Source organism: Aethalodelphis obliquidens, unplaced genomic scaffold, assembly GCF_003676395.1.
Source record: "Aethalodelphis obliquidens isolate GAN/ISIS:26980383/991018 unplaced genomic scaffold, ASM367639v1 scaffold75, whole genome shotgun sequence".
Classification (NCBI taxonomy): Eukaryota; Metazoa; Chordata; class Mammalia; order Artiodactyla; family Delphinidae; genus Aethalodelphis; species Aethalodelphis obliquidens.
In genome coordinates, this window is record NW_020838019.1 from 6,776,214 (window position 1) to 6,790,187 (window position 13,974).

The 13,974-nt window shown below is 33.6% G+C and overlaps 1 protein-coding gene across 5 annotated transcripts in view; it reads right to left on the reverse strand.

The window, feature by feature from the left end:
* Nucleotides 1-13,974, reverse strand: part of RPGRIP1L (RPGRIP1 like) — a 98,731-nt gene that overhangs the window by 59,141 nt on the left and 25,616 nt on the right. For all 5 annotated transcript variants that reach the window (XR_003429836.1, XM_027092181.1, XM_027092180.1 and 2 more), the window contains 4 exons: nucleotides 13,822-13,927; nucleotides 11,712-11,858; nucleotides 10,337-10,410; nucleotides 4,292-4,431 (listed from right to left, as the gene is read on the reverse strand). Coding sequence is in view for 4 of the 5 variants with exons in the window: in XM_027092181.1 (XP_026947982.1) it covers nucleotides 4,292-4,431; nucleotides 10,337-10,410; nucleotides 11,712-11,858; nucleotides 13,822-13,927 (467 nt within the window). In the remaining variant the exon portion in view is untranslated. The remainder of the gene's footprint in view (nucleotides 1-4,291; nucleotides 4,432-10,336; nucleotides 10,411-11,711; nucleotides 11,859-13,821; nucleotides 13,928-13,974) is intronic.

Below are 13,974 nucleotides of genomic sequence, written 5' to 3' on the forward strand. Positions count from 1 at the left end.
TTTCTAATTGACTTCCTTGAGTTATCTTTTCCTAATTCAGCATAAAGTCTTTTTATTAAAACAAGATAATTTCTGATAATAACTCTGGAATTATAATCAACCCCATTTTTAATAAATCTTTTAAGAGAGGAGAAATGGATTCTCAACGAATGCATGGTAGTATCAATAATAATTCATGTGTGTTCTTTATTCACAGAGTTCACACTATTAATTAGGAATGGAGATAGGTTACCTTTGCCTATGTGCTCATTTGCCATGACCCACAAGCAGGCGTATAGGATAGACCTACAGAAGACGGCAAATCCATAGAGAGACTAATTTTTCACTCTCTGCATTAAACATGCTTAACTCAAAAAAAAGAAAGCATAATAGCTAGCTAACAAATCTACTCTTTAGTCCTATGTTCTTAAGTGTACTTCTTTACTAGAGTTCGTTGTGGTGGTCAAGTATTCTCCTTTGTGGGCTCCCTGTGGGCTGACTCTAAACCATGATATCCAAAGTGTCTCTACTAATTTCATCCTGCTCACAAAGATTTATGATCATCATTCCTTTTCTTAAAAAAAGGGAAATCAACATATTTGCCAAGAATTCTTTACATGAATACATTTGCACACTGACTGCATTTTATACAAAAATATGTTTCGGACTTTTATAAAGCTTTGTGCTCCCAAGCCATAAATGCTATATACAAGTAAAAACTGTAAATTACACAGTTAAGAAGAAATGAACTAAATTTGAATATTTTTAATATAACATACTTCTGGCAAACTAAAAAGTAAAAAAAAAAAAGTTACCCCAGGGTATGTAGAGCCATTTTAATATCAAATATGTAAATATTTTTCTTATTGATAAGAGGTTAGAAGGTTATCCTAGAGTACAAATTACTAATATTCAGTGAAATAAATGAAAGAATTTCCAAATGTGAACAATACTTGGAAACATTTAAGGTAAAGATCAAACATTTATCTCTATACTAAAAATTAGGATTAATAATAAATATGAATTCTTATGAGATAAATTTGCTTTTTTGGTTAGAGAGTAGAGTAAGAATGTGGAACCCTTTATTTGATGTTGATTAGGTTAAAACAACATCCAGATAGAATGACTAGGTAACAAAAAAGGAGGTAAATGTAGTCAGCAAGAAGTAAAACCAAGGTCCTGAGGATAATGTAATTTCCTTCTCTGGCTAGTGAAACTTTTAGGGGTTCTGAGGGGAACCAAAAGTGTAAGGACATGACCGTTCCATCTTCATCCAGACGCAGTGTATATTATTCCTATGCTGTCTTCTATTCTTTCAATTTTTCAGAGCAGGGTCCTGAGAATAATACGCTACTGGTATAAATAAACTTACTCAAATATTTCTTCCTTTTCTGATTTTTCGTTCAACAGCTATGTTCCCACTTACCTGGTATTTTTAAAACCAGGGCTTTATTAGTGGGAAAATAACTTATTAGTGGGAGAAGATATTACTGAGCACGAGTAACTTTCTCTCTACTGAATTTTATGTAGAATTCTCTACTATATTTTTCCTTTCTTAAACTGTTTACTGGGGATGTCACTCCTGGGACTTTAAAACGTATGGAGACATTATAGTTCAAAGAGGAAATAGACTTGCTGAATTATAATATGAAAAATCAAAGCACCCTGTACAAGATGAAAAATAACCTCTTTACCTATGATTTGACAAAAAGCAGGTTAAGCTAAACAGCATTTTATTCAAATGAGATAACATTTCACTCTTTTAAAATTATGTTCTTCAAGCACACCATTAATAAGCAGAGTGCAGAGAACAATTCAACTAAACAATTTTCAGAGCTCCTTTGTGCTAATATCTTCAGCTGTGATCAATATAACCATATGCATTATGCTGAATTATGCATTTCAGCTAAAGATAGAAAGGAACTTTCAAAAGCAGGCCCTTAAACACATGCAGTTAATTTAAGCATTAACCAAATGCAAACTGCATTTACATATCCTTCCCCCACATATTCGCACAATCTGAAACTAATTTGTACCTTGAATAAAGAGGTGAGTATTCTCTAAAAATAATTTGCCAGTTAGATGAATGACTACAAGAAGCCAGGGAAACATCTTCTGGCAGAGAACACTTGATACATGAAAAGGTAAATGTGTGAAGAGACTTCAAAGTAAAATTAAACAATTTTGAAATCTGTAATACAAAAAAGCAACTTTCTAAATGTTAAAAGATTTCCTTAAATAGACAACTTCAATTTTTTGTTTAGTATTTTCCTGGAAAAAATTGTTTAAAGGCTGTATTATTTTTCTTATAATCTATTTTAACATTTTCACAAAGAAACAAAAACTGAAATTATTAGACCTGTAAATTTCAGGTATGCAAGCAAAAATAACTAAAATAATAGTTGCATTAAAAAGAAAGGTTCAGTTCTAGAAATTTTTCTTAAGAAAATAATCAGATAAATGTGTAAAGATTTGTGTAGAAAGATGTTCAGGGTACTTAAAAAAGCTGAAGCTATTTAAAAATTCAACAATAGAAGACTGTTAAACAAACAATCTATGGTACATCCTCACACTGGAAAACTATGACAGCCATTATAAATGATGATGATGCGGATTTATATTTATACTGAAGGAACGATTTCACAATACAGCAAATAAAAAGCACATTATAAAATTGTATGTATACATATAGAAACAACTCTGGAAGGACATATAAAAAATATTAATAGTGATTACGTTGAGGGCTGTGGGACTGAAAAGAACCCCCAGACTTAATCCAACAGTAATAAACAGGTTTTAAAAGACCACCAAGATTCTATCCTCTTAAGAGTTTCTTACCAGAGACCAATTCAAATGTGTAAAGATAAGAGTTTTGGAACTTTTGATATCTAGGGAAGTACAGAAAGCACGGGAACAAGAAAGGTTTATTTCATTTCTCTTTCCTTAAGAAAGAAAAGAGAGAGGAAATACAGACCCCTTCCACGTCGGTGGAAGAATTTATTGAGCAACTACTAAACAAAGCACTCTGTTAGGTATTCAACACTACATATTAAAGTTAGGAACTAAGAATCTTTGACATAAAAACTTTAAAATATCCACCCAGTCAGAAATCATATCATTTTATTCTACTCACAGTCTTCTGGAGAAAATTTCATAAACTGTCTGTCATCATTTAAACCACTTGGTAAATAAATATTGTACACATATTTCATTGAAATTAAGACCCCATTGATTATAAGATGTGTTCCAATTTCAGACTTCTTAAAATGTTAAAAAAAAGTTACACCATAATTTAAAAAATGTTATCACCTATAAGATGCTTCCCAATTTCAGAGATATTAAAATGGGAAAAAAAATCTTAGAGTTAACAAATATGGCATTGTGATCTAAATCAATATAGAGAGTACTGACTAGGTATGTAACTGTTTTTTTAACTGAGTCTGCATTAAACTTTTACGTGTTCTCATGCAACTGAATTGCAAGTGTCAAAAGGAGCAACCTTATTATCACATCGCTGGGTTTACATACTGGCTGAGCAAACAGATGCAACACTTGAAGCAATTAATTCACTCCCCTGATTGTGCATTTGTGTGTATATGTGTGTATAATATAGTAGAGCAGACATCTACTTTAATTATATAATTATTTTACTTCTGTGAGACAAGGTGAGATCTGGGACTCATAACATGTAACTTACTAATGATTATTATTTTAGCAGGGACATCTTGACAAGGCTTCTTTATTTAAGTTCTCTGTCACGGAACAGAATTAGCCATCTCACTATCAGATCAAAAACAGCCAAGCAAGACTTCTGCCGTCCTCGGCTGTCTTACACTGCCTTTTTATTTTTCTCCACTGCACCTGCCACCACCTAGTGTATCACATATTTATTTAATTACTGTCAGTTTCTCCCTCTTGAATTTATGCTGCATGAGGACCAGGTCTTTGTTTTATTCATTGCTGTATCCCCAGAACTTAGAATAGTGCCTAGCACATACTGGTGCTTAATGAACACTTGTTGACTCTTGAATAAATTCAGGAAAATTAAACAAATTAAAGACAACCTGAACAAGAGTAACTCTGAGAAAAAAATAATTCCTTTGGCATATACGCTAAGCTGAGTAAAGGGAAATTTTGAGCAATCAATACACTCATAAAAGTGGATGACTGTTAATATAGGCTGTGTCCCTAGTACGCAGCAAGGTCCCTGGCAAAACAGCAGGCGTTGTAATAAGTACTTATCAAGTCAGTGAATAACAATGAGTAACACGCATGTCTGAAACGAGTAAGTCAGTAGTCATTTTACATGTACCTCTTTCAGTTTTTAATCTGTCAAGGATTTCAGTTTTGTCTGTTAAATCGGATTTTAAGGCAGTCTCGAGTTGAGCAATCTGTACTTTCAGCTGCTGTTCCTTTAACTTCCATTGCTCTTCATGGGCAGCACTGAAGGCACTGCAAAACACACGTGACAGGCAAGGAGAGCTTGGAAATCAGCTTCAACCGAAAATAATAAAGAGAAAAGCTTTTAGTGGCACAGAGACCACTGTCATCATGTCTTAGGAATTAAGTAAACATATGCTGGTCTGCTGCTGTTGAAACCAAGGCGCCTTTCTCAGGCTGCGGTTAGGCAACATGAAAGAGTTTGTGGGATGAGCAAAGGAACTGGCCTTAATTTAGAGCTCTAAAGTCAGAGAAGTTGGCAGTGTGCAGCTTTTGTGGGACTAGTAAAGGAATTCAGATACTGTACATACTCCAGAGGAATCCACAGTTCCAAACCTCAGCAGCAGACATCGGACAAAACCATTCCCTACCACGAATAAACCCTAATCAGAGAAAAGGGACTCCCCACCTGATCTTTAATTCCAGAATTTGAAACTTTTAAAGAGTCTGTGATAATAGCATATTTACAAAATACTGGCCACAAAATGATAGCATTTTGAATTATAAGACGGCGATTCTGATATTAAGAAGCAATGATCATGCAGTTTTTGTCCTAAAAAGCAAACAGCAATAGGCTAAGAACAAACGGTTTTACTCATAACGCATGACTGGGGTGAAAACCCAGTAAGAACACCTTGATAAGGATGATGTAGATAGAATTATTATTCCTCAATAAAAGTGTAGCAGTTTAAACTATCATGAAAATCTACTAATGATCAGCCCCGGGATTTTGGAAGAATCAGCTGAAAAATAACTAAATGGTACGCAGAAGCTATACAGTAAACATTCGTTTAGGCCAGTGGTTCCCACATGCTGGCCTACGTGAAACACTGGTGCTAGGTTAAAAATGCAGATTCTGGGGCCCAGGGATTCATAGTTTTCCCCAGGTGATAGCCAGGTTTTGGAAAAACTGATCTTGATCTGTACTTCAGCAGAAAACTATTAGCTGTGAAGCTTGATATGACTGAATAATTATCAGCAGCTTTGACCCTTCTGCTCATTTTAAACCCAGTAAAGGAACCAGAAATTTACAAAATCTGGTTTTGTACTGATGATGAAGTAAATGGAAAAGAAACTTCTTATTGAAAATTGCCCTTAATGTTGCTCCCAGCTAGTCTGAGGTTTTAGTCCAAAAGAGATACTTTTCTGGGAGGCATAGCTTTCAAAAGAACAAAAAACTGTATATTTATTTTACAGTCTGAATGTTTCTATTGCATTTAAAATAACATGACCTTAAAAATAAATGGAATTCTAGAAGTTTCTCTAAATATGACATCTGTTTCTTCAATCAGTGTTCTCATTTCGCGTATGGAACCTTAAAAAAATACATGGATCTGGTATACTAATGTTTTAAGCTAATTTTATCAAAGGTAGAGTTACCTAGGTTTAAATGAAATCCAAATATGTACTTTAAATACTAAAGTAAAGAATATTCCCTTACATTTTCATTTTTTGATAAAGGACAAATATATTTCAAAGTATATATACCAAACACATACACATGTATACATACATGTGAGTGTATATGTGTGTGTGTGTCTCTTATTATTAGAAGTATGTACTACCCGGAAAAAAAATTAGCATGATGAAATAGGCACAACCATACATTATATCAGCCGCTAAAAATTAGAAACAGTAGTGTTCCAACAGCATTAGTACCAGCAAAAAAGATCACCAACAGTTAATCTGGCAGAAACATCAGAAGCTGTATGTGTTTAAATTAAGAACAATTTAGCAGCCTGGTTTTTCCAAACCCACAAAATACTAGTGTAAATCAGCATAAGTCACTCTGAATTTAGTCCACTGCTATCTTCCCTCTAAATTTAGGATTACATTCCACTGGAGTTTCATGAGGAATTCCTTTTGAATTTACTGTATTCCTCTATGCTTGGAGCCATCTGTGTAACTATAAATGGTAAACCACATCTGGCTCCATTTTCTTTGTAGAGGCTGTGTACATGATTAAATCTGCATATGAGAACAGTCTTTGAGAACCTTTTATTCATGAAAATGTTTTTGTACATTGCCTACAGTGACAACTGAGGAGGGGATCATAGTTGGTCTTTGTGCACATTTCATTGTTACATTATGTTGCTGGAGTGATAAAATGTCAATCTGCAGTGGAATGCCCATTGGTTCCTGTGGTCATTGGCATGTCCATTGGCAGTCATGGGTCAGCATACTGTAAATACACACCCTCGATCAACAACATGATAAGATAAAAAAAGAGTTGAAGAATTCATCTCCACCCTAAGGTCTTTTATCTTACAGAATGAATTCCTTTTATTCCAATGTTCAAGGGTATCCTAATGTGAGAGATAGGGAAGAATAAGCTCTAATCATCCATAAAGAAATCCGTAGGTACCTTAGTTAGGCCTAGTGGAAATTAAATGCATATTAACATGGGGATATTTCACTTACTAAAGGAAAAACGATGCCCCAAATGTACTCAGTTTGATTTCTGGGAAGCACAAAGTGCTCATTTAGGATCATAGGCGCTTTCATGTCTCCTAGAATATTGTAGGGGACAGGTGTTCGCGTTACAGCAGCGGTCCCCAACCTTTTTGGCATCAGGGACTGGTTTCGTGGAAGACAATTTTTCCACGGACAGGGGTGGGGGGTGGATGGTTCAGGTGGAAATGTGAGCGATGGGGAGCTGCAGATGAAGATTCACTCGCTCCCTGCCGCTCACCTCCCGCTGTGCGGCCTGGCTCCTAACAGGGGGTTGGGGACCCCTGCTTTACAGAAATGGAGCACAGAGAGTCTATGGGTGGTCAGCAGTGCTCACTTAAATTTTGGATATTAGATGGCTATCACATTGTAAAAACCTGAATCATCCAATTCTTAAAACAGTTAATATCATCTTCAAAAACTGGACCAACTCTTCTTTTAAATAGTTATTAGATGAGTGTCTCTCAGGGAGTTAATACCTTAAAATCACCTTTAACAAGAGTCTCTGGATTCAAACTCAAATTGACTGAGTCTGAATTGGATGGTATTGGGGGATGGGGAGGAGGGAAGGTGGGGAGGTTTCACAGGGCTGGTGAAGCCTCCATTTTATTGTTTTCCAAGTTACTGATATACATTATAGTTGAAGGACTACTGCATTCATCAGCTATATCACCCTAAAACTATATACTAACTTCAAAAATGAGACCCAGCTGTACTATATTATAGTATAGAATTTCTCTCTGACCAAATAGAAAGACTTAATTGCAAAAATTTTATTCTAAGTTTTTTAAATGAACATTTCTTAAAGTTATACTTATTTCTTGGCATAGTATCAAACATGCTATAACGTATTAAAAAAGGCTCATACCAAATACTAACATGAAGATTTTACCTTACCAGATGATTCTCTAATATGTCATATGTCAAATAATAAACACATTAAAAATATCATTTGAAAAAGGAAGATGAGAATGCAATATGCACATCACATTTTTCTCCTGAAAACTAGCCAATTTTGAATAACAAACAAATGCTCTCCTTTTAAAAACATGCTATCACTATGACTAACCAAACAGGGAATATATGTAGTTTGTGATGAGCATTAGTTACTGGCAATGATGAATAACACTGCCATGAAATACAAGAGCTGTAAAGAATCTTGGGGAGGATGTTAATTTTTGTAGAGTTTTTCCAACTATGCTTCTGAAAACACATTATATATTTAAAAAACTGTATTAGAGAATTTTACAGCTCTATTTACTATCACATGTGCTTGCCGGGTTTTGTACCTAAGTGACATTTTTTTTTGACACAAATGTTTTGACACTCATTATACACATTTACTTCCATACACCTCACACAAAATTCAAGTGTAAGCAGCATGATGAAGTCTGTTTTTAATGTGACAGGAAAAAAAAGGCTGCTCAAATGCAAAACATTAAAAATAAAAACCTTTCAAAGTCAGATTTACACTCTTAGATCATCTTCTAATATGGAAAGATAAAGTTTCATGGTGATAAACTAAATATGAGAAAAACATGTCTTTCTTAAAATTTCATTTATGCATTATTCCCAACTAAGTTTAATGTTTTTTATTACAACAAAGTACTTTCAGTAAATCCTCAAATTGAGGGGAAGTAGAAAATGTATAAGTAATGACCAAATGGCACATATATTCATGTATTAAGACCATGTTAAATTACTCGAAATTACAAGATGTTAAGATAAATATAAATCAATAAAAATTTCTAAATGTGTGACAGTCCTGTTATTCCATGAATGTTTCCCTTTGCATATACAATTTTCCATTACAATTAAAATCAGAGATAGGCACATAGAAAAAAAAAATTCAAGTTTTAGAGTCAAAAGAAATGGGTTTTAGTCCTGTACTGGAGTCTCAGCAATGCTGTGTGACTCTGTACAAGTCTCTTAAGTTTTCTTGAGTCTCAATTCCCTCATTTATAAGATATGGGGATAACATTATTTTCTCTGCCATATAACATGGTGGTGGTGTGATCTCTCCATATAATGAAATTTTAAAATTTCAAACATACAACTACTATCTACTTAGGTATACATCACTATAAACCTATGCATTGTTCTATAGAGACAGAAATACCATAAAATAGGAGGTATAATAAATGCTTTAGGTAAAATTAATCGGGGCTGATGAGAGTGGACCAGAACAAAGCACTGAGGCCAAATGATCTGGGAGGGGGCGCAAGGCAAATTCCACATAAAGCTGTTTAGCCAGTCCATCCTTGCTGGAGAGCTCAAGACGTTACTTTAACTGAGGTCTCAAACCGCTATTGGTAACTCTTAATATAATGAGCCCCTGTGCAAATATAATCAACACTAGTATAAGCAACATACATGATACATACCTCTGGAATGATGCGTAACATTAATTTAGTTATCTTTTCAAAGTAAATCAAAATAAAGGCCTCTCCCTACATTCTTCGGTATAATTTGTTTAATTCATAAAATGTAAATTTAGTTTGCAAAACATATCAAACGTAAAACATAGTTAAAAAGTTAAAGATATAACTGTAGATCAGATGGCTATTTTCTGATGTTTCCGAATATGATCAATTAGAAGCAACTGTTGAATATCAGCTGTAACATATATATTTCAATATATATAACATTTACTTTCGTGTAAACCTGTATTTATCATTTATCAGTATCATACACTGAAAAGACTTAAAAATACACACACATCTGTATCATTTAAGTAAACTTAGCTGTAGAGTAGAATTCTGTTTCTAACATTACCAGAAGGGATTAATTTTTAAAATACCATAATTATGAAGCAGATAAAAAAAGAAAAGTAAAGCAGCTCTTTAAAATTCACCTTAAGATAAAGATGCGTGTGTTTTTTGTTTTAAGAAATAGGAAAAATTGTAAGTGAATACCTTCGCTTTCCACCAACAGAATCACACGAAGCTAATAGGCTGGGTAGCCCAGCAGAAGAAACAAGGGCTTGGAGAGACCAAAAGAGGTTCAAATACAATCTCTACTACTTCCCAGCTTTACGAACATAGGCAAATTTACTTAATTCTGTTTTATTTTCATTGTCTGCAAAATGGGCATTAATAATACCTACATTTCCAAGTTGTCGTGAGGAATTTATAACGATGTATGCAGAGTATTTAGCATAGTGCCTGCTAGCTTACAGTTTGCATTCAATAAATGATAGCAGTTGTTACTGACAACAAAGTGATATGGTTTTCTTAGTAACAGACTGCTGCTCAGGTTAAAGAACTTATTACCAATCTCTTAAAAAAGCTTATTTTTCTTTTATAACATATATAGATTTCTTGCAATCATCTGTTAGTTCTTTCTAGCAGATGATTTCTTGCAATCATCTGCTAGTTCTTTAATCAATATTAGGTATTCTGATATCCAATGTTTTGATAGAAAAGATCTCAAACAAGAGGAGAGAACATATGGAATCATGATTTACCTGTTATAAAGTTTATCATAGTTTTCCTTTAAAAGTTCCCGTTCCTTTTCTAAATCATTAATTCTATCCTCCAGCTGAAATGAAAAGAAAATTACACATTAGGTGTATAAAACCACGTGGGGATTAAAAAAAACGTGAGGAGGCTAGCATGTCTTGATTTCTAAATTGCAGCTGTGAACTAGTCCACTTATATCGTCTGTATTTAATTTAGCATTGTTTTTCTTCCAAGTTGTTAAGTAAACATGAAATTAATATTTCTGTTTTAATTTAGTAGGAACGTATGCACTGCTTTATGGCAACATGTACCAAAATTCAATAAAGAACGTGTTAAAAGCTTGCTATTAAGTTTGGGGAAACATAATATTTTTTACTGTCTTCTGCGATGAATTCCATCATTATATTCATTTTGTGTTAATTTCCAGTTGGCCCCCCAAAATAAAAGGATTAACTTTTCTTTTGGTTCGTGGTTCAAACAACTTGTATCAATCACTATTTACTCTGAAAACACAATTTCTCATGTTACTTGGAATTTACAAAGAGCCAGTAGTACATCTTTCAAATGAATGAACAAATAAAATCGTATACCTTGTTTTATCCCAATGAATAATATTTTTAGAAAAAACTCAGGGTAATAATTATATCTTGATAACTAAAATGTAGCTTTTTGTATTTATTTCTAGTATTTAAGTTTCATTCACCAGTATATTTTGTTGTTACAACCTTTTCCCATGGATCAGAGTACTCTTAAAATTCATTCTCTTCTCAAAATTCTTTTGATGCTAGTGTGAGACACCGTAAAAGATTCTTCCAAGATGAGAACAGAATGTAGACATCTTATTTCATTTCCATTCTGTTTAAGGACAAGTTTAACAGACTGCAGAAAAAGATTGTGCTAGCTGGGAAACATGAGAAGCAACATGAATAGGAAGATGAGTTTTGAAACAACTTCCTAGAAAAAAAAAATTCTCAAAATTGCTGATGTTGGAGGGCAGAACATCCTTCTCCTTAGAGACAGATCTATTCCTATAATTGTTCTGACATCTCAAATGACTAATAAGCTGTTAAGGCTGAGAAAGTTAAGTTCCTCAGGTAATCTGGCATTTGTTCATTTAAAAATGTTATGGTTTGCTGTCTCCTCAAGGATCCTTAATCCTTTAGATAAATAGTGGATCTCAGCACATTTGCGAGTATTTTTAAGTACCAATTTGCCATGCACATAATATATTGACTATATTTTGCTGTGCTCAAAGTGCCATGCATGTAGTTTAGGATTTTTAAGTCAATATAATATTTAAAATGTCTCTATTTTACTTTTTCAAAATAGTTATAGAGAAGTGTTAATGCAAAGGAATGGCTAAACTTTTTGGGAGCTTACCTCTTCTATTCTTCTTTCAGAAAATGTCATGGAACGTAACTGCTTCTCAAGAGTGCAGCATTTTAAACGCTGCTCTTTAAGCTGCATGTTTAGCTCATCTCCATTTGCCATCAAGGCATCATGGCTGATCCGGAGAGTTTTTTGCTTCTAAAAAACAAAAGGAAAATCCTTTCAAAACTATTTTTGGATTCTGCTTTGAATGAATGATCACCATTCCATAAATGAGTTTACTCCTGAAGTCCATGTTATAGTGTTTATTCTTTATCTCACAATGTATATATGTTACTATATTAATGTGCCATTATACAGTGTATAATGTCTCCATAAAGGATACTCTTGGCCAAAGTGTATCATGAGGAAGAAAATATTTTAGCAGAGTCACACAATGTAGGCTGTTTTTGTCCTTTATTTTATTTCCTCCTAGTTTTCTGACTTGTTGATAGTGACCAGTGAGTAAATTAGTTTTAGCAAGTAATTATTTTTTCTTTTTGCTGTGGTTACAGTGGTTGGACATGCTGTCTAAAAATGCTGCTGCATGGGTTAAAAATAAATGCTGACCATAGATATTCAAACTGAAAAGATCTATCACCACACCATATAAATAGCCTTGGAAGGTTAGCTTCTAATTGTAATACAATTAAGAATTTCAATTCAGTAAAATAGTTACTGAAGTCTTCTTAATTTTCAAAATTGACCTATTTATGAATATGTTTTAAATTCAATTTTACATACTTACACTAAAGTTTTTTCATAGAGTCCATATGACCATAACATGTAATGCCTTATCTGCTAATTAAAATCATTAAGTTTCTATTGAAGTTCTTCAATTGTTTAAAAGAAACATGGCTATTGAGCTACTTGAGTCCAATTTTTGTTAATCTTGCTTATAATCACAGAACAGTATCTTTAACCAGCTTTCTCTGTGCTTCATATCTCGGTGAAGCTGTTGGCCTGAACCTCTCAAATCTCTACCCAAAAGAGGTACCTGTGCTATCAAAGACACTTGATATTCATGGTATTTAAACAAATACCTGGAGTCACTGTTAAATGGAAATCAAAACAGTCAAAGTGATAAAAGAATGCAAAATCACTTTTTAATTCCTTTCTTAATGCTGCCTTTTAGAGATGGCTTTCAGCTACATGTATTTTTAATCTCCCTCTTCCATCCATCTGCAGATAGTGTTATCAATCCCACTCTCTAATTAATTTCTCTTTCATACACCCGTCATATTTATATGGAAGGTAGTGTATTACTTGACATTAAGGAGGTACCTGCAGGATGGAAAACATGACCCAGAGTATGGTTGAAAAATATTTATCTAATTCAATAGTGAATTTAGGCTTCAGATGACCCGCTTTGCATCAATTTACTGCTTTCCTTGTTTCAGTACTTCAAAGAAAGTACTGCTTAATATGAATTCTGCTCATCTGGAATGTTTTGGAGTTCATTAATTCCAGAACCTATGTTAATTATGCAGTGCCATAAACAGGAGTCCTCTGATGGAACATTCCTGTGCGGCCATAGTCCTTGGTAAAACAACCATGGGGATAAGAGTCTCAAGTACCGTCAACCGAAAGGTTAGGATTTAAAATAAATACACTGACAGTTGACATGAGGGGTATTCAAATATTTTCTGATACTGGTAGTGACAAAACAAAACAAAACACCACATATCAAAAAAGATTTAACAAAACTTGATTATTAATCTATTCTTAACATGGATCTATCTTGGATATTTCAAAATGCTTAGAACTGAAGATATATGCAAATACATCTAAACCTTCAGTGTTATGTGCCCATATGATTCCAGATAAAAGGAGTTAAAAATAAATTTTCTTCACCTGAGATGCTTTATGATAAATGTGTTTATTATTTTAAGATGACACAGATATTTATAGAAAGTCCAAGCAGTTAGTTATTTCTTTAGTTATTAAGTTATAAATAGCTAACCATACAGGAAGTGAAATTATACACACTTGAGAATAAAAAGAGCAATCTTTAAAAACTACTGTTTAGTGTTACGACCATTCTACTTAAAAAAAAAGTTGAACACTATTTTCGAACCTTTGTATCTATGTATCACCATAATAAAATAAATTATCACGGTACCTCTTGAAGCTGAATAAATTTTCCTTCCATTACTGAAAGAGCATTGCTTTTCTCCACTAGCTGCTTATGAAGCTTAATCATTTCTACGTTGTCCCGAATGTTTGACCTTCAATGACGTATTTAAGAAAAAGAGAGAGACAGAATAAAAGATGC